Source organism: Seriola lalandi, unplaced genomic scaffold, assembly GCF_002814215.2.
Source record: "Seriola lalandi dorsalis isolate HSWRI2012SDOR001 ecotype SW California unplaced genomic scaffold, Sedor1 jcf7180002054606, whole genome shotgun sequence".
Taxonomy (NCBI): domain Eukaryota; kingdom Metazoa; phylum Chordata; class Actinopteri; order Carangiformes; family Carangidae; genus Seriola; species Seriola lalandi.
The window spans coordinates 3,890,815-3,911,837 of NW_019525159.1; the positions used below are offsets into that span (position 1 = coordinate 3,890,815).

Genomic DNA, 21,023 nt, shown 5'->3' on the forward strand with positions numbered 1-21,023 from the left:
CCCCACCCCGAAGTAATCATGTCCTTTAAGTGTTTGGTTCAGCCATGCATGACTCTGCAGTATCACGAAACATATCCTCAACATGCTTAGGCAGAAAACATATTAAAGTCAGAGTCAAGAGTTTTTGAAATACTGAAAGGATTCAAATGAGTCATGATTCAGTTTAAGAACAAATGGCATCAGCAAATTGACTGAATTGATCCTCACTCTTTTTCTTATGCCTGAAATGAATGACAGAAGGAATATTTTTCTTTTGTTGGGAGACATTAAAACATTCAGGCGTCAAGAAACATTCATAAACTTAAACAACACTCTCAGTCAGATGATTTATGATGTAACCAAAGCCATATCATGTTGCCAGGTCCAGTTTATCACCTTCATCATTATAGTCGACAAAGAAGCTCGGCTCAGTTTCCTTTGACCAACATACTTTTCTTACCTTCGTAGCCAGTCTGAATGTGGGTGGTCATTTATCTAGGCGTTAACTTTTGTTGAAATTTGTTGAAAAACCTTAGACTACCTTTCCCTAAACCCACAAATATTTGCAAAGGCACACCAATCATGTATAGATATAGCACTTGAGCACAACTCTAATATCCATTCACACAGTGCACAGACATATGTCAGATCTATAGCTACATTCAGTCAGAATCCATTTAAGAACACTAAAGCAGAAATAGAGAACTCAGAAATGAAAAATCTGCAAGTTCATCGCTGTTAGAATAATATCATTTGATCTAATAATCATCAGACAGTTAAAGTCAATAGCAGCAAGTCTTGTTGATAATTTATTGTTTTTGGGGAAATAAAATAAAAATCCAGTTGTTATTCTGACTTTGAAATTGCCAAATGAAAAACTTCCATTGACACTGTGAAAGTGAAATCAATTGGCGAGACTAGATTTCCTTTATTTTAAATACAGAACAAGTAACCTATCAAGGAAACCACAGAGCCCAGCTTTACAGCTCAACTCTTCTATCCCTACTGTCGGTTTAATTCAAGTCTTTTCCTCATTTGTTATTTAAACTTTTCATTTTGTACATGCTCAGAAAAGCTTGAGGCAAATTTTTTAAACTGTTTCGTTAAAGTTCAATCCAAAGTTGCTGTGCCACAGGGTGTTTCTCTGCAAATTCCTCTGTTTGGTTGATGTTGTGTTCCTACTGTTTTTGGCACGCTGGGTGTGCTAGAATGGTACTGAATGATGCCTGTTTGTTTGCAGGAAAAGCACATGCAAGTGTTATGACTGTGTTTAATGACCTGGGTGCTTCAGAAGAAAACGAAAACTGTGCAAAGAATGAATGCAAATTATTTAATCATCTTTAATCATGGGGTTTAATTGTATCTTTTTGTAGATTTTGCTTTTCTTTCATTAGATCAGTAGAAACTTAGACAAACAACAATAATGCATCCTCTGTTCCTTAACTGGATCCCAGGGAGCTGCAGGTTTGCTCCGCTAGTTAGATTTAAGTAATTAGGTTTTGCCTTTAACCTGTTCTTTCCCTCACGTGGCCATTTGAGCATGATGTAACATAAGGCACTTACAGAAAGTTGTTGACAGCATCTGATGCCACAAACATCTGAAATAGATCCATTTCAAACGGAAAAAACAAACGGAAAAAAAGTTGCAGTTACCAAAAGGTAGTTCATGAATATTTCGGCTTAAACAAATGTTACAAAGTGGAGAGCGCGCTAAAGGCTGTGAAAGAAGAATTAAAGAAATAGTTTGGCATTTTGGGAAATATGCTGATCTGCTTTCTTGCCAAAAGATAAATGTCAAGATTGATACGACTGTCCTGTCTCTATGGTAAATACGTGGCTACTGCTAGCTGCCAGTTAGCTGAGCGTAACATAAAGACATCCACCGACTAGCACAACTGACGTGAGGTGTTTAACACATTATATCTCATTTGTTTAATTCGCACAAAAACAAGTGTAAAACAACATCTAGTCATTTTTGCACTTCTAACTGTGAGATGAAGCGGTGCTGTTACGCAGATTTTGTTTTGCTTTTGGACAAACCGAGGCAAGTTATTTCTCCATTTCTAGTCCTTATGCTAAGCTAAATAGCTACAGCTTCATATCTACCATACAAACGAGAGGGTGATAATGGTTTTCTCATCTTACTCTTGGCAAGAAAGTAAATACGCCTACTTCCCAAAATCTCAAGCAATTCCTTTAATATATTCTTAAATTGACTCTAACTTAAGCCAGTTGTTCTCAGTATGTTAACGCTCTTGACAGGTGGGCCTGATGAGGGCGCTTGACATTCGTGTGATGTTATGCGCACTAAATCCTTGTGTTTGTGTTCCCAGACCACAGCACTATGTTTGGTTGTTTGCTTCATGTGTTGAATTTGTTTTTGCATTTAAGTGCCTTAACCTCGGCCTTAGCTCTGTCATAAAGCATCACAGGCTTTGCAAAGTTTCTGTGAGTGTGTTGATGGTCTGGTTTTTTTGTACATTACTTACCCTCACTCCCAATAATAACCATGCTCCTTGCAATGTATAACTTGGCACATAATATAATGTATGCAAACACACATAAGCTCATGCACAGCAGCCTCCTCTCCCTCAATACACACATACTTGATGGACTTCCATTTATTAATAGCCTATAATAATATTGTATTTGTTTGATATTGTTGAAACTTGTGGTACACTGTATTGGTTCAATAGCTGGCTGAAGAACCTTACTTGCTGGAATGAGAACTATCATTTACATTAAAACATTAGATAAGAAGGATTTAAGTCTCTGAAATTTACCAGTCTGTATATAGTTTTCTCTACAATTTGCTATTGAGTACATTAGCTTGCAGATGTGGTCAATATTAAGAAAAGCACTGATAATGCTACTGTGTATTGAGAAATACTTCTAATTAAGTTCTCGTGTTTGCACCACAGCAAAAAAAGTATTTTGGGCCATCTCTAATTTAGGCAGATGTCTTCAGGCTCTATTAAAAATGGCAATGATTGTTTTTTTTATTGCATTATTCCCAGGCAGCAGACATCAAACTGACAATCCTACTTAAGGGCCAGAAGATGAGGACTTTGTGTGAGAGAGGACATTAAGACATATTGTAATTTCAAGGGGGAGGGGCAGGCATTTATAGAGTGTATTCAAAGAGCACAAGTCTGCCCCAAAGCATGTGAGTATGAGATGAGTGAAAACTATAGAACATGATAAACCTACCTGGGAGTAAGATTTTATTACGTTGATTGTTTTTTGTTAACTTTTGTGTAATGTACTGTACATTGCCAATGTTCATGTGTAATGCACTTTTTTTTACATTTTGTTAAAATGATGTCCAGTCTAATGTTTATCATGGAAATAAACCATTTCCTCTGCATAATCTGTTTAATTGTTGTGCGTGCATCAAAACATGGACAGCTGATAATGATCGATGTGTGATGATACTAGAGACTCTATAAGTGAAAAAATATCACAAGAGAAACCCCGGATCTGTAGCCCTGTACATCTTTGATGACTTGAAGCGTCTCCGTCTGTCTCTGGCTTTGACTTGCTCTTTAATGAAACGGACAGGGCAGGGAGCGATTTTATTGAGTTAGGCAAATGAAGTCTGTCTGACATCATGGGGCAGGTGACGGCCGAAGGATAAGATCTCCCAGAAACACCAAAGTCTAACAGGACGACAGGCAGACAGGGCATCATTTTTACACATCAACCTCAGTAAGTATCTACCTATTCTAATGCATTACCCCTCAGATTTTATATCAGTGTGACTATACTGTTTATCAGATAACTTCTAAAACTGCCAACAGCCAAGTTTTTGAAGGGAAGTATTAATAAGAATAGTCGGTATTGATTGTCATAGTAAATGCTGCAGTAACAACAGGTCAGGAGGAGAACTTAAATGTTAAAAGTGAGTAAAACGTTCATATTTTAACGTCAATGACAGATGAATTTTTAAACACAGCCATGCCTGTATTGTATATAGTAATACTGTTTACATCTGTGGTTAAGTAAATCGAACTACGTTAAACAAGCCACAGAAATTTCTTATTATGACTCGTATTGCATAAATCCATCGACCCATTTTAAAGCAAGCACATCTATCTTCTATCTTTTTTTATGACCTGCCTTACAGAAAGCTATGAAAATTTTACTGTCAGACTAGATTATGTGTCTGAATATCATCCTGTTGTGCTGACCATTTGAATTTGAGCTATATTATGTCATACACTTACTGCTCTGAAGGCCCGGCAGAGTGTTTTTGTTGGAAAAAACAAAGTCTATCCTAAGACCGGGCTAATAATTTGTGTACTCTGAGTCACAAGTCTCTTATAAACTGTGTGCTTAGTATTGGAATCATGAGATACACAAGAATAGGAAATGGAAAGAGATAGAGGGAGAATGAGGGCGGGGGGTTTCACAAGCCAGTGTCACAGATACCTCCCACTGCTGCCATTGAATTGCATCCATCCCAAAATAACACTTTAGATACACTAAAGCTGCAAGTGCATGCATCTGTCAAGCAATGGATTATTGGGAGCCACATCACACCAGAAAACCAGAGCTGTGGTTAAACAATGTCAGCTGGTTAAAGGATGAAAGCTCTATTACAAGTAAAGGAACCAGGTGCAGGAGAGTGTATGTGCCATGACAAACCAAACAGTACTTATGTGAAAAATCAGACGATCTGGCTGCACATCATGATAATTCAGTCAAAGGCAGGCCATGCAAAATACAATTTCTGCTAATTCTATTCGTGTGTATGTAAAGCAGAAGTACAATAACTGTACTGTCAGATTAACTCAAGTATTGACAAATCCATTTATTTCAACCATTTATCCATTATTTTTAGCTACCTATGAACATGTTACCAGTTATTTAAGCTGTATATTTGAACCATTTCTTTTCATTTTAGCTATCTTCAACTGTTCATCCATGACTTTTAGCAACTATTCAAAGTATTTACCCATTGCTAGCTATACATTTAACCATTTATCTATCACTTTTATGTAACAATTTGAGCTGTGATTAATTGCTTACAGTTATGTATTTCAACCATTTATCCATCATGTTTAGCTAACCGTCAGTAGAGGTGTGAAGAACAAGAGACATCATTTATAGATTTTAAAAAAAAGAATCCAATATGCTTCAAGGGGAATAGTTTTATTTACGTGCCGTGGACAAGCATGTTCGTTAAATAGACAGGCATGAAAAAATGAGGTGTCACTCAGCACCTCTCAGGCTTGAAATAGCTTAAGCAGCAGAGCACATGATTGCAGACGCAGGGTGAAGAGGTTCAGTCACCTCTCTTCTCTCACTGACCTCTCAGCTGACAAAATCAAAGAATATTTAGGAAGAAAAGTGTCTGTATGGCATCTTAGAATTTAACATATATACTTCAGTTAAGTGCTCGAGCAAGATAAACTTAAGTGTGCGTTTGTGCAACACAACTTAATGTAACAACAGCTGTGGACGCGTCCTGTACATTAGCTGCTTATTTGCCACCTAAAAATACTCCAGATGCCGCTTCAAAGCCGGCTGAGCTGTTTTCCCTTTGTTATAATCTCTATTCCACCATCCATCATGTCAGTGGTTAAACTCTCATCAAGCTCCAGACAAACAATTCAGTTCAGAAGTCAAAGCACTTGTGACTTGCATCACGTATTCCAGGTGACCTTTCTATAGACCCCGTAACCAAAACAATCATAAACATTCAGATAGTTGGACGGGAGGCACACGCGGCACAAACACGCCTTGTCTCCAAACCAGTAATTGACTGTGCATGATGTCTCACACTGTGCTGGCTCTAAAGGGACATTTTTGCCCAAAATGAGTTATTAAACCTAGAAAATCACACTAAAAGAGGCTTTGACGTGATTGAAATGATTTATAGATCATTTGTCGGTATTTAATAGATCACAATTTCTCTGGACATTTTATTTGACCTTGGCACCTGGCAGCTGACCTCTTATCTCACTTGTCTTGTTTCCTTTTTGGCCTCCTGACTCACTGGCAGCAGTCGGACCAACTTTAATTATAGCCACCACAGCATTCCTTTCCAACAGAATAGGGAGAGATAGACAGAGAGGCCTTGGGAGGGCAAATGTGAGCCGTATAGAAGAATATACAAAAATAGAGAAAGATTCACGATGGTCAAAGATAGACAGCAGTGTCTGTTGTGTGATTTCATTTCATTGGGATGAAGAGGCAAGCCATCCTCATTACGCCATTGTGATTTGCTTATAAATCCGCTGCTGTGTCTTGACATTTGTCTATCTCTTTTCCTCATGCTAAGACAGAACAACAGCCATGGGCCAGAAGCTGGAGAAGCTGTCGGAAAAAGACGAAGAGTCACTTGACAATTCAGATTGGTCTGAGCAAACTGCGGAGACTCAACAGTCGGAGACATCGGAACAAGTTGAGAGCAGAGATCAGGACGATGGCAGCTTTGTGACCCCACAGAATATTGGTGGGATTAGTGGGATCAGTGTCAGTGGCCCGGCGGCTGGGCGTGCAGAGGAGCACACAGTCACTTCTGCACGTACAGACCCCCAAACTGGGCAGCCAATCAGACCTCTATGTCAGCCTCTGAACACCAGGAGAGAGTGGGTGGGTGGAGACAGGGAAAGCCGGCGTGTCACTCAAACTGTAGAGAAGTCAAAAACTGTCCTGAGCCCTACGGACACCAGACAAACTTTAAACAAAAGGCAAGGCTCTGAGAGTAAGGCTGTGGCCTTTACTTGGACTACAGCTATGGAGGAGCAGGAAAATAGGAAGAAATCTGAAGCTGGCTGTGGCAAGTTGGGTCTAACAGCCGCGTGTGATCCCACTAATGACGAGGACTTTGTGGTGCTCGAGAAGGATGAAACTTGGATGTCTCCTGATGGAGAAAATAATCAGTTCGGCAACAGGATAAAAACAGAGAATCGTCAATCATGTATCAAAAGAAGAGTTGAGGAAGACTTGTCTCGCCGTGATAATAACCGTCCACAACCTTCCAGGAACACCCCGCAAGAAAAACTATATGAGAATAAAAGCAGAAGACCATCTGATACACTTTCAGTCACGGCTGACAGTGTGAAAGCATGTGCTAAGAGTTCACCCGCTGCCTGTCTTGAGGGCGAAATGGGTCAACATTTGGCTGAAGTGACAGGCAGCAGGTGTCAGCTAAAAGGAGTCAGTCATGTTGGAGCTGCCCACACTGAGACAACTGGGAGAGGAAAGCAAAACTCAAATGACCACCGCAAGGGGCAAGTTTCTACTCACATCAAAAAGGAGCACCTGTCAACACAAAGCAACAGCAGTAATGATTTGGAAAACGTGTTTGATGAGGCAGGCCGTTTGATTACGCAGGAGGAGGGGGGTGCGGAGAGAGCTGTTAAGACAGACTTGGAACCATGCTTGAAGAAAGTAAATCTTTCTTTGAGACAATCACAAAATCAAGATAAGGAAAGCTACAATTCAGGATTTATTGCACAAAAAACACAAGTTGATCAGGCGAATCAGAACAGGTTTGCTGGTGCTGTCTCTAAGAGAGCTAAAGCAGGTACTCTCAGTTCATGCACCAAGAAAGAGGACAGCCAAGCATTAGATAGAGCAGCAGACTCTCACCCCCAAAAGGCCAAGTCGCCTCGCTCTGAAACACCACAACTGCAAGACAATTTCTCATTTTCATTGGAACAATGCGATTTGATCCCTTCTCCTCCTCCGCCGGGGAATGAAGGCTTAGATGGAAAGCTACAGGTAGCAAGCTTAAAGAATGAGAGTGAGTTTGTTTGCTTCTCTGCCATCATCACACCTCCACCTTTAACTCATCTGTTGCCTGAGAAAGGCACGACAATGGCAAGACAACTCGATACAAGTATGGCTAATTCACAGATGGCGCCAGACGCCATGTCCACCTCATGCGATTCTAAAGATGAGTCTGTGCCAAACGAAAAGCCCAAAGTTAAAGGTCCACCTCCACCTGTCCCCAAAAAACCTAAAAACCCATTTATAAAGCTTAAAACTGCGCAATTAATGTCTACTGATGTGCAAAGAAGAAACAAAGATCATCTGCGTTCTGAGGAGAAGGTCAAGAGGAGACACACTTTTCATTTTAACAAAGATCTTCCACGCAACGCTCCGACTAATCAGGACATGTGCTTGCTTTGGGATGAAAAAGGCACTTACACCGTGCCAGCCAACATACGACGGCTGTCAGTTGACCTCGGCCCTTGGCAACACCTTTCACTCGGAGACATGGATGAACGGTACGGAGATATGATCGACTATGACTACTGTGTGCGCATAGCAAAACTGTCTCCAGATGATGAAGAGCCAAACAACCTGGACATGTTGCAGAGACGGGTATTCCTAGAGAGACAGTCCAGATATAAAAGCTCACCTCCTCCTCCTGCGAAAAAGCCCCATGATCCTTTTCCATCCACAGAGACTCTACACATACCAGAGGTCATGTCGGACCTAGAAATCCAAAGACAAGAACCTGCATGTTTTGGGAAAAGAGAAATCTACCCTGAGCTCCTATCTGAGAGAGTCAGCACACAGGTCGGCAATGACTATGCTACCTACGGTTACCGTAAAGATGTGACTGATTACAGTAGTGACAGGGACACAGGAAATGGCAGTGAGGTGGGTTCCTACAGACCTGTGGCAGAAATTATCAAGGAAACAAATCAAATGCAGAGACACCAGGGTCGGGTAAAACCTGAGGGGGCCAAAGCTCAGGTTCGAGTGGCAGAGCAGAGTCCAAGTGTGAAAGTCTCCCAAATGAAGAACGCCTTCGACGTCCCAAAGAAATCCAAAGAGAGACCACAAGAAGTCCAACCATCTCCAAAGAAAGGTAAGGTGGTTTATTAAAGCATTTATACATAAATAAGCATGAGTGCTATGTTAGGACGAGAGAGCGCTTTCCAAACTGTATACCATTCACTGTCATGTGAAAAACTCCTTCTTTACTTGTGGTTAAAACAATTCTCCATTGGTTTATGAAACCAGTTACAAAACTAATTTGATGAACTCTAAACGCGGCCAAGTCAATAAGTGACTTTTATAGTGACATGTCCATATTTTGAAGATACAAAGTCGATGTTTTGACTTTGTGTAAGATTGTGACCCTCTGAAACTGGCTGACTGGCAGTTATTGAAATTAAAAAAATATTCAAATTTTGTTTTATCATAGGATCAAAGTATATGACGATGATGATGATGTGTAATGTGAAAGGTTTTGCTTGTTGTAAAAAAAACTTTTTTCACCCAAAACTCCAGTTCTCCCTCGGCTCTGAGGGGGATTTTGGCCGCTTTAAGTTTATCATTTTGGTTTTACAGCTGCTCTCAGCTAAAAAGTTTGGATAAACCCACAGTTTGCTTCCTGTCCAGCACTGAACAACAGAGAGACAAAATTATCAACTAGATGGTGAACACCTAGCAGCTTGATATCTGCTGGATGTGTAATATGGCAACTGTTTGCTAACATAGTCGTCATGTTTGGTTTTTTGTTTTCCTTAAAACATACATTTAATTCAAAGCAGCTGATGCATTCATGCTCAGTGAACAAAGTCAACAACTCTGCCAGTAATGGCATAACAGTTATGTAATATCCAACATCTAAACTTTTATACCTAATTCTTTTACCAGTCTTCTTTTTCACGTCTAGTTGGGTGAATAATTTAATAAAAAAATTAAGTTTCCCCAGATAGCTTTTCAAGTGGCTGAACTGACTTAGTATTTACATGCTTGTCCAAGTTTCATATTCATGTTCATATTCCTATAAGTCAATCAGTGGCGAGTTAATCCTGTCACCAAGGACCTCCTCTTTTTAATCTCAGCCCCTGTTCACATCTGATTTCTCCCTCACTCCAAACACATGCAGCTCGGGGGCGAACTGTAGACTCTAATTCACTGCTAGGTATAAATGTGAGTATTAATGTTTATCTACCTTAATAATCCCTAGGGAAACTGGCCATGGTGTTTCCCCACCTCCTGCAGATTCATACTGGGATAGGCTCCAAGGCCCTTGCCCTTAAAGAAGTAAGCAGGTTATGAAAGAAGCAAATTAATCCTCTTTCTTTCGTCTACATCTCCCATCCATTCATTTACAATTCAAACAACATTCTCTTACAATTAGTATACATTAAATTACAATACTTAATTACTCAGGAACTCTTACCTGTTTAAATTATACATCATCAAGGTGCAGACCAATTCATTAAAAAAAATTGTAACTCAAGGTCCACTTACTAGCTTTGCAGTGTTTTTAACCACACCAAAATGTCTTCTCAGCTGTCATGGAGATGGATCTGTTGACATGTGAGCTCAGTAGCTAATTAAAAGTTATGAATGAAAGTTACCTCTTGGACTTGATGAAGACTATATGGTTGGCAGCATTGGAAAAAGCTAGTAATTGGACTTTGAGTTCAGATTGTCTTGTCATGATACTGTTTCCAAGGTCAAGAATCAACTTCCATGCATGCTTGGTTTTCCAGTCACTCTCAGATTCTGCAGACATTCATCATAATTGTTAGGGAGCACCATCTCCCTCACTTACTATGTGCTAAGCCCTTTTGTTTAAGAAAGGTTGGCCTTCACTCACAACATTGTTTTTTGTTTTCTTTGTTTAATTTCTAGTCACAATATCAGTTGCCAAAGACAGGGAACTCTTCTTAGCATTACAATTAAGTTTATTTCTTAAAAATATACAAAAAGAAATGCTGTTCTCAAAGCCATGACATGTCCTTTGTGCTGGTGGTTAAAGAGGCGCCTTAACTGCAGCGTTTTTATGTTGTGTATGAGTGGGCATGTTCTCAGATTTACATGGATAGTGGATGATGATGAATTTAAGTGAATAATTGAACTATGAATTGAGGAACTGTTGCTTGTACACTCAAGGCCAGTTTGAAAACGCAAATAGAGGGAATGACTGACAGCTGATTCTCCTGAATACTTGTGATGTATTGGGGAGTTATTGTGTTTGGACAGGACAGGCTGGGGTGGGATGGGATGGGATGGGACAGGGGGGAGGGGAGGGGAGGGACCCTGACACAAAAGATGCTGCTGGCTATGATTATCACAGTTTTACACAGCTGAACAAAATGAACTGATTTAGTTGGTCGACATCAAAAGACATGCGGATGACATGGGGAGAAACAGTTTTCCTGCAGCCCCATCCCAAATCACAGCCTTGGGAAATGAAATCTGGCTTTTCGTTTGCGCATGTGCCGTAGTCGGTCGTCACCGTGTCCTATTGAATTTAATAACGATGAGAATAGACGATTGCTAGTCTTCCGCAGGTGAGGAGCGGGCAGGAGATGCTCTATTCGTCAACTGGCATCCTGAAATACCAGTAGATTTAAAACACTGACTCCTGGCCACACATTTGCAGACAGGAGGGGGAATAAGAGCAAAGCGCCTGGCTTTTTTTGTGGAGACAAGGGATACTAGAGCAACGTCCTGCAGGATAAGGGCGCGCCTAAACTACCAGATTCATGTGTTGTGATTGATTACCCCCGTGCTTACGAAAATCTTGCATAGATTTAGGAGGTAAGAAACGCTGAAAAGTCTCTTAGCATTGTGCATTTTCCATGTGATCTATCGGTCGGGGCTGTGCAGCATCCACTTAGATCGCTAGATGGGTTTGAGAACGGGAGCAGCCAAAAACCTTGGGTGGAAATATCTGCACTTGCGTCAGCTGGCAGCGGTCCACCGCAGCTAACAGTTAGCAGCTAGGCTAGGTCGCTATCCTAGCTTAACTGAAGCGTGGATGCAAAACACACTGGCAGGCTAGAGGAGGAAAAAATAAACGTTGTAGTCCGAGTGGACAGCTATGCAAGGACATAACACACAAGTCGTACGGCTGCCGGTGTAATATTTTAAAGAAAATGTTAATTAAAAAAAACACCCCACTCGGCTTGCTTCGTCCTCGTTCGCGGTGTTGCTATGTGTCGGCGGCTGTTGAGACGGGACCAGCCCCGGCACAGCTGCCGAGCTGCCGGCCGGGGCAGTGCGGCGGAACCCAGTCTACGACTATTATACGCCTCCTATAACGTTATACCTTACGCTAATAAAGATTCTGCACGTTCGTGAATCAAAAAACTTAAATTAAACACCATACTTTGGCGTTTTCAAGTGAGAGTCACATCTGGGGCGTGCTCTTCAAAATATAAATCTGCATACTCTGTCCACCCCCTTGTTTCGGCAACGGTAATGTTACGTTAGCAAGAATAGCTAAGTAATCTCTAACCAAAGCTTCCGCACAACATTAACGGGTTTGAAATAACTGGAAAAGATAGCTTAAAAATGTGTCATTATCACCTTGATATTCTAGTTTGTAGCTACTTGTTTCAATAGGGAGGAGGGGGCACACCGAGCTTTGTGGTAACGTCAGCTAACGTTAGCCAACCATTGTTTAACCGTGCAGCTGTTTGCACCTCCGGTGAATAAGATCAGTCGGTGTATTCAGCACATGCATTTAAAAACGTAACAGGACGGTATTGTGATAAGCTTAGAGTGACTTCAAGTGATAGTGATTGGATCTTTGGTTGTGTTGTGCACACCCATTTAGTCGCATTGTCCAGACAGTGAAATAACAGACGGGGGAGGGGGGCAGACCCCCGCAGGGCTGCTGACTATATTTTATTAATATCAGAGAAGCCATTAAATTCTCATTCAGCTTATCCTCTCGGACTTTAATATCTCAGCACGAGTGTGTAACTGCTGTAACAAGGCCTTTCATTGAGTGTACTATCAGCCAGGCCACCATCATGATGCTCAGTAATGCCCTGCTGTGTGCTGGGTGGTGATGTGGTGATATGTTGTAGAGAGCAGCATGTTGTAATGTATGGCATGATGGCATCAACTAAAACCCGGCAGGGGCTGAAGCGGTTCATCTTGTCAAATGCATATTTAAATTGAGGGGGGCTTCTCCTGAATGGAGCACTAATATTAGTTGAGGGAACACGCTGTTCTGGTCAGTGTAAACTGTTGTCCTGTGCTGTCCAGGCATTATGCAGCCCTGCAAGAACATGATCAATGTGTATGGCTCTGTTGGACATTACTCCGTGAATCAAGGCCTTTCCAGGAATAGTGTTTGATTCATAAAAAGAGTCATGTCCAGTAATCCACCTTGAAACTGTTTTTTTTCTCTCCTGTCTCTGTCTCGGCTGATAATAATAGTAACAGATGGAAGTGTTTTAAGGCTACAGGCAGCCTTATGCTGTGTGTATACAGTATATAAATACCTTTATGTGGATATAATAAAAATAAACTTAGTCTGAGCAACAAAGCTATTTTAAAAATAACAGCTTTTTAAATCAAAGATGCAAGTTTAGTTCAGTACTTTGCAAAACTGTAAAATATGCTCTTCTGTTGCTGAATGCCATTTTGGAAAAATCCAAGTTTCTATATAAGATACAGAAGGCTGTGATTCATCTTTTCCATTTTCAAAATCTGTGGTTGAATGTGAAGAAGCAGGTGGTTTGGTGTGATGACAGACCTGTGGATAACTGGAGAAAAATCCTGCAGCATCATGTACAACAGCTCAGTATGTTGCTTCAGACTGGCAGCTTAATTACCGACCTGAGGCGCTATATTTTCCACTTAATTACATAGCGAAGCATGTCACTAGAATTATGAAAAATCTCCCTCGGGTATCAAAAAGAGAGTTTTTTTAGAGTCATAATAGACAATGCTAAGACGAGTCAAGTTTCTGCAGAATTTCCACTTTGTTTTGTTTTCATATTCTGGCTGCAGATCTAACCATCTCAAGATGCCAAACGATGGAATCTGCTCTGGGAACGTTTGTCTGCACTTGATGAGTGACTTCTGTTCTTAGTCTCACCTAGTTTGTAAACCCCGAGCTACAGAAGTTGGCCCCATGTTCGGGCAGGAAGAAAAGCAAAATATTGCTTGATATGAATCATATATTAACACAGTAGGCCAAAATTCACTAAAACCCACCTAGGTCTACCTATTAGTTGACAGCCTTTACAGAACTTGAACTTTTTCCTCTCAGAAGTCTGAGAAATTGCACTGAAATAAGGAGGTAAACACAGCTGAAGAAAAAAATTGTCTCATGTTTTACCGTAGGTAGAGCTGATTTTATTTAGTTTGCATGCAAAGGAACAAACTAAGTCACAGTTAATAAAGGTAATCTCAGATCAGACAAACTGTGCTGGCAGTAAGCCAAACTTAACCCTCAGCGTGCTCAGTGGTGACAGAAGGATGCTCATTTTTAGATTTTATAACATCAGTTTCTGTGGAAGAAATGGCCACTTTCGACAGTACTTATACATGTAATACAAAAATGTCCTCAACAAGATTATTTGTGGGGAGAGCCACTCAGGAGCTCTTGGCTTACCGCTCTCTTATTCCTCTCTGCAGATATGTTGCGGCGAGTTGTGCGACAGAGCAAGTTCCGTCACGTCTTTGGTCAGGCCGTGAGGAACGACCAGTGCTACGATGACATCCGTGTCTCCAGGGTCACGTGGGACAGCTCCTTCTGTGCCGTCAACCCCAAGTTTGTTGCCATCATCATAGAGGCCAGTGGGGGAGGAGCTTTTCTTGTCCTTCCTCTACAAAAGGTGAGATGCTCTGCTACTCTTGTTTGCAAAAAGAGATGAAAAAAATATATATTTTTAGGTCCATTACAGAAGAGCTGTGAGGTCCAAATTTGCATGAAGTATCCAAAAATATAGAATTTAAATAGGAAGGAGTTTCTGAAGGTCCAAGTACAGCGTCTTTCTTATACCTGTGATGTTGCCATATCCTACACGGAGTAGCGTAGCATGGTTTAAAGCAGTGCTCTTCAATTCTGGTCCTGTAAAGGTTGATGTTTTGTTTTTTTCTGTTCTGGTGGGTAACGAGCCACAACTGCTCCGTCTATGGCTCAGCCAGAGTTCATCATATTGAAGTTCACTTTCTCCAACTTATAAATACAGTTCACTATCCTAGTGGAAATTACTCCTCTGAATTAGCATTTTTCATAAAGCTCCAGTACAGGATATTGAACTTCAGTGCAAAATCTATGGCACTTACTTTATGAATAGACATTCATGTAGTCTCTATATATAATAGTTTACTACCCACAGCAGCAGCAGCATGAATGACTGTTTAGTAGCCAAGCACGGGCTGATCCACTTAATGTGGTCCTTGGCTGCGCTGTGCTTGTCAGTGCGCCTCTGAATACATCCAGCACTTACCACAAGATAACGCCAGAGAGAGTGTTAAGTCACTGTGCAAATTACATTACTGTGTTATTAATTTAACACTGGCAGTTTCCGTATTGAGCAATCTAGTAATGCTAATGAGAGAAAGTCATAACACTGGGATTCTGTCCCATTTCTACCTTCCATGTTGTATGTAATTTTAGCCATGTTAGCAGCATGGGAGTGTCTGTCCGCCTCTTTGATCCTCACCGACATATCTCAACAGTTATTGGAAGGATTGTTATGAAATTGTGCAGACATTCATGTTCCACAAACAGTGAATCCTAATAACTTTAACGACCCGCTGGCTTTTCCTCTGGCACCACCGTGAGGTTGACATTTGTGATTTTGAGTGGAATGTTTCTTTAACTTTTGCAGGGATTGTCATGAGAACTCTGTGTCCTGTTATGCGATTGAAGCTTTTTTGTAATTATTCTGATGGCATGTTTTTCATCTAAACACCAGAGTCAGAAATTCTCTAATCCTACACACAGAGGCTTTAACTAACAGATAGGGATAAAAATATCTGTGTGACTCTGGTCCTTCAGGACCAAAATTGGATACATAGGGTTTAAGGCTTATCCAGAGGTTGTAGTGCAGTGCGCTGTCATGTTATAGCCCTCAGACCATGTGGTGAATCAATTCTATAGGCCGTTTGCTGTGACCCTGTCCTGCTGTTCCCTGAGGCCCATATCTGTACTAAAAATGGTAGATAATCAATGTTTAAATCTGCCCGATAGTAAAGGCATTTGATATGTATACTGTTACAGTTGCCTCATTGAGCACATGATACTCACAGAGGGGATTGGGTGCTCTGTCATTATTTTATGCCACTGGGTTAATTCATTTATAGTCACAGGATAATGTCCTGCCTGTGGAGAAGCTGCCGTAACTTCAGGACATTCAGGTAGAAATCACAGATGTCCGTCCACGATGAGAATGGATGAGGTCACTGCAGTAAAAACGTGTTTACTGTGTGCTCACATGATAATTATTCGCCAGAGGATCGAATGTCTTCATGGTACTAACCTTCTGGTCTCCTGTCCCCTGTGAATTCAGGTTTCAGGTTTTGCAGCTTAAAATTAAAGTTCAGTGCGAATTGAAACCTCCCTCCTCTCTCAGGGTCGACCACCACAGTTTATTGACTTTTTGTGAAATATTGATTGGCATGTCAGGTCCTCTTTTTTACTGGTTTTACAGAACTAGATGTTGTTTCATATGAGAATAAATAAACTTGAGTTGACGTCTGAGTGAAAGTTCTGAAAGTGTAAAATGATTGTTTTAGCTCACAATGTCAGTTGTTCAATAAAACTTGTGTAGTCATGCAGGATTATATAAAGAATACTGGTGTTATCCCTGTATGTTGCTCATTTTCATATCTCTCTTACAGCTTACCGAACTTTATTGCTCTACGCCAGGTCACAGTCTTTAACCTCTTTGTAACACAGTTGTCTTCTTGTCTTGTAGACTGGCCGCATAGACAAGGTGTACCCGACAGTATGCGGTCACACGGGCCCAGTGTTGGACATCGACTGGTGTCCTCATAATGACCATGTCATTGCGAGCGGCTCGGAGGACTGCACGGTCATGGTAAAGACACGGTTAATCTCCGAAGCATCACATGAACAATTAACCCCACAGCTTGTGATTTCTTGGACATGATGTGCTGTGTTAAGTGAAATTAAAAATATTATATTATTAAATGTTTTTTGCCAGTGGTGTTTCTCTGTATTTATGTATTTATATTATCAGCAGCAGTTACGACCAGTTTCCCTGGGCATATAAAACATTTGTGTTTGGTCTGACTGGTCTACTCTATTTCTCCATTTCAGTATTAGTACCATGAAAAAATAATTGACTTGACAGATTTTCTCTCTGCAGCTTCTAATTTTCTGCGTCTGTTTTGTATTTTTCTGGTTTAGGTCTGGCAGATCCCTGAGAACGGGCTGGAGACTCCCCTCTCAGACCCTGTGGTCGTGTTAGAGGGCCACTCTAAGAGGGTTGGCATCGTGTCTTGGCATCCCACCGCTCGCAACGTTCTCCTCAGCGCAGGTAACCTTTGACTGAAGCCTCTGGTACGGCCTCTGGCCTCAACCTGAAACGTGTAACCGGTCTGCCATTTGTCCACAGCTGAACTCCAAATCTGACCAATTATCTCAGGGGGCTGCCCCTCTATTGCGCTGCTTTGTGTGATGTAAAGTGCCGAAAATAGACTTTGACACAGAGGTGTGTGCAGTCAGGCTGTGCTGTGTGTGTGTGTGTCCATTTTAGGGTGCGACAACCAGATCATCATCTGGAATGTGGGCACAGGAGAGGCCATGATCAACCTGGAGGACATGCACCCTGATGTTATCTTTAGTGTCAGCTGGAGCCGCAATGGCAGCCTACTCTGCACCGCCTGCAAGGACAAGAAGGTCCGCGTCATCGACCCCCGTAAGAAAAAGATCGTTGCGGTAAGTGGAAACGCTGAGGGGATGTGAACGATGGGATGCTTGAAGTGTGGAATAATGTTTTCCAGAATCACTGACCAAGCCTACAAACATGGCTGTCCAATCTGACAGGTATTTTTGTCTCTTTTCAGGAGAAGGACAAGGCCCATGAGGGAGCTCGACCAATGAGAGCGATCTTTTTAGCAGATGGAAACATTTTCACCACTGGATTCAGCCGCATGAGCGAGCGCCAGCTAGCCCTGTGGAAAAGTGTACGTCACCATAGAAAATGTCATTCAGTCCTCCACACTCTGACACATCACAGAAACGCTGCTCTTTATAGGACACCTGCAGCTTTTACAGTCATGGTGAACTTTTATAGAGCTTTGGTTGTACAGTTTCCTGCCCATGATATATGTCAAAATGTTGTCTTCATCAGTGGCTCGTGTGTGGTGAACATGCTCTCACTTTTTGCTTCTTTCTCTGAACTGTTTGTGTCTGTAACTTCTGAGCTCCAGCAGGGGGCGGTGAATACAAAGAGAAAAGAGAAAATTTAAAATATTGTGAGAATGTAATTTTATTCCCGTTCATTGTTGTCAAAATGTGAGAGTTTGCCACGTATTAAACACAGCGGCAACTCATCCAGTCAGTCGGCATAATTTGATTTTAAGCATTAACCATGGGCAGTAAATGATCAAGGTTCCCCCAAACTGTACCATTACTTAAAATGCTGAATTTTGTGTTACCAGGACAACATGGATGAGCCAATATGTGTTCAAGAGATGGACACCAGTAATGGAGTTCTGCTGCCCTTCTATGACCCTGACACCAATGTAGTCTACCTGTGTGGAAAGGTGAGAAGCCTTATCATAGCGATATTCCTGTTTTGTTTCCCAGTTTTTAATAATTAGTGCAGTGCTCGTTCAAAATGTGCCTGTTGGTAGGAGTTTCCTGCTTGGCCTGTGTCAGTCAAGTCTCAGCATGCAAAATTACCCGTTACAGAAACCTACCAAATTTAGAGGTACGTAAAAAAAAGATCCATGTGTAAATGTGTAGGCTCTGGGTTTAGGAATCTGTTTGCACACTTGAGCCGTGCTTTCAGATTCATAGTCGGTGCCCACAGTGTCCTCGGATCCAACGATGCAAACAACTTGGTTTGCAAGTGAGAAGCACAATAAATACAACATTGAAAGCTGTGAAACGTCCAATGCACAGCACAATACAGCATAAAATCTACCTGGAAATCTTGCGCTACCACATGACGTGGTGTAAATGTGGAAACCACAGTAAATACAAAGTTGCACGGGTGAAATGTCCAATGCACAACAGAATATAGTGTGCAGTTGAGTTTCTGGCATGTGCACCCTGTAAACTGTCCGGGTGCTCCACTGCCCTCGTTGTGTCATTCCGCCTTTTTCTTCAATTCAAGTAACATTTAGAAAAATGATGTTTGAAACTTTCTCAAGAACTGCTCAACCAAAAAACTTCACAGTCAACATTGCACTTCCTTGTGTCCTCAGCAATACGCCCACGAAGTTTAATGTCAATGGGATGTCGAGAAAATCGAAATACAAACACATAGACAGGTAGAGATTCCTCCATTTATAGTTAGGTTACATTCACAAACTCACTTACAGCTGTGACTGTGTGTCCTCAGGGTGACAGCAGCATTCGGTACTTTGAGATCACAGATGAGGCACCGTTTGTTCACTACCTCAGCACCTTTTCCACCAAGGAGCCCCAGAGGGGAATGGGATACATGCCCAAAAGAGGCCTGGACGTCAACAAATGTGAAATCGCGAGGTAGCACACCAATTCTATTTTATTTTAATGCTGTTCAGTTAGCATGTGATCCTGTGGATCCTGCAGGTAATATACAGTATCGGGGGTCATTACTAAATTTGTTGAAAAATGCCCAATTTTCTAGACGAGCAGATCAGTTTAAACAGTTTCTGCCTAGATTTCATATATTCACACAGCCAGAAGTTGCTGCAAGGGGGAATAACAAAGACTGCAACTTATTTTCTTTGTCAATAAATCTACTGATTATTTTCAGTTGATCTTTGGGCTCTAAAATGTTAAATAGTGAGCGATAGCCTAAGTAGCTTCAAGGAACATGGGCTTTTAGTAGTGCTAGAAACCCAAGTACCATATTTAGTAGTTTTTATTAGTGGTTTTCCATCCAGCAAGTCAAAATCCAAAGATATTCAGTCTGGTATCATTGAAGATTATGAAATGTTAGCAGTCTAAGTGATTAATCACCTAATTGTTTCAGCTCTGGACATATATGGACTATACTTAACTTTCTTTTACTGATATAGAGAAGAGAAAACATTGGGGGGAAAATGCTGATTTTGTGACTTGGAGTCTTATTAGGTTTTTTTAAAAAAAAAAATCAAATGGTTAAACTACAGAGTTGTTTAAATCGGGTCCTTTAAATAAACATAAATTCTCTGAATACTTAAAAATAACAATGATAATAATAATGATGAATCCTGCTAATATTTCCATTTAAGTAATATCCTGTTGTCTCTATAGGTTTTACAAATTGCATGAGAGAAAATGTGAACCAATCATCATGACAGTCCCACGTAAGGTAAGTCCATTTGTATCTTGTAATAAATATGCTGTTCCTTCATTGCTGTTTTATAGAACATGTCGTTTTCTTCCATCCATACCTTTTCAGCATTTTCCTTATGACATTTCCTGCGTGACCTTTCCTCTCTCCACCTGTCCAGTCGGATCTGTTCCAGGACGACCTGTATCCGGACACAGCCGGCCCCGATCCCGCCCTGGAGGCAGAGGAGTGGTTTGCCGGCAAGAACGGAGGCCCCATCCTTATTTCCCTCAAAGACGGCTACGTCTCCACAAAGAACCGCGATCTCAAAGTGGTCAAGACGAACGTCCTGGAGACCAAGCCGGCCACAAAAGCAGAGAACATCTCGACTGTCCAGAAGCTTGCCTCTCAGCATGCCTCACAGCCCTCAGTAGTGAGTGTTGAGCGATGGAAAACACCTGCGCAGTACTGTATAAACATGTCATACTGCTTATGTTCTCGCTCAAAATAATTTTTCCTTTAACTGTTGATTTAATTTTTTGTTTATTTTTACTTGTGTTATTATAGCTAGCCTCTTAAAAAGAGATTCTGTTTCCTTTTAGTAAAACTGATGTGTAATATTTTAAAGTTGCATTGCACAACACTTTTTTTCGCTGACGTTTGGATTGTCCCATTCAGAGTAATTATTATGGTTGGAACAATTCACAGAAGTTATGGATCAGCACATACTTTGGTAACTGGGTCACAATTCAGTGGAGCAGCAAAGGAAAATGTTAACAGCTCCAGAGCTTCATTGCCTGCGAAGCCTCTGTTTATTTTGCCAGGATTAACAACAAAATTTGTTTTGAAAGTAGAAAAGTAAACAGC

General features: G+C 41.1%; 1 protein-coding gene across 2 annotated transcripts; it reads left to right on the forward strand.

Annotated features, from left to right (window-relative positions):
* Positions 1 to 6,279: 6,279 nt before the first annotated feature.
* Positions 6,280 to 21,014, forward strand: LOC111664833 (coronin-1C-A-like). 2 transcript variants are annotated; one of them, XM_023419616.2, is made up of 10 exons: positions 6,280 to 8,812; positions 14,347 to 14,546; positions 16,638 to 16,760; positions 17,093 to 17,222; positions 17,442 to 17,623; positions 17,752 to 17,871; positions 18,349 to 18,453; positions 19,257 to 19,402; positions 20,138 to 20,195; positions 20,338 to 21,014. In XM_023419616.2, the coding sequence occupies exons 1-10, from the start codon at positions 6,280 to 6,282 to the stop codon at positions 20,665 to 20,667; spliced, it is 3,927 nt and encodes a 1,308-aa protein (XP_023275384.2). In that variant the 3' UTR covers positions 20,668 to 21,014. The 2 variants fall into 2 exon arrangements, with proteins under 2 accessions (XP_023275384.2, XP_023275385.1); XM_023419617.2 differs by lacking the exon at positions 6,280 to 8,812 and adding an exon at positions 11,220 to 11,508 and having other exon boundaries at positions 20,338 to 20,997.
* The last annotated feature ends 9 nt before the right edge of the window (positions 21,015 to 21,023 follow it).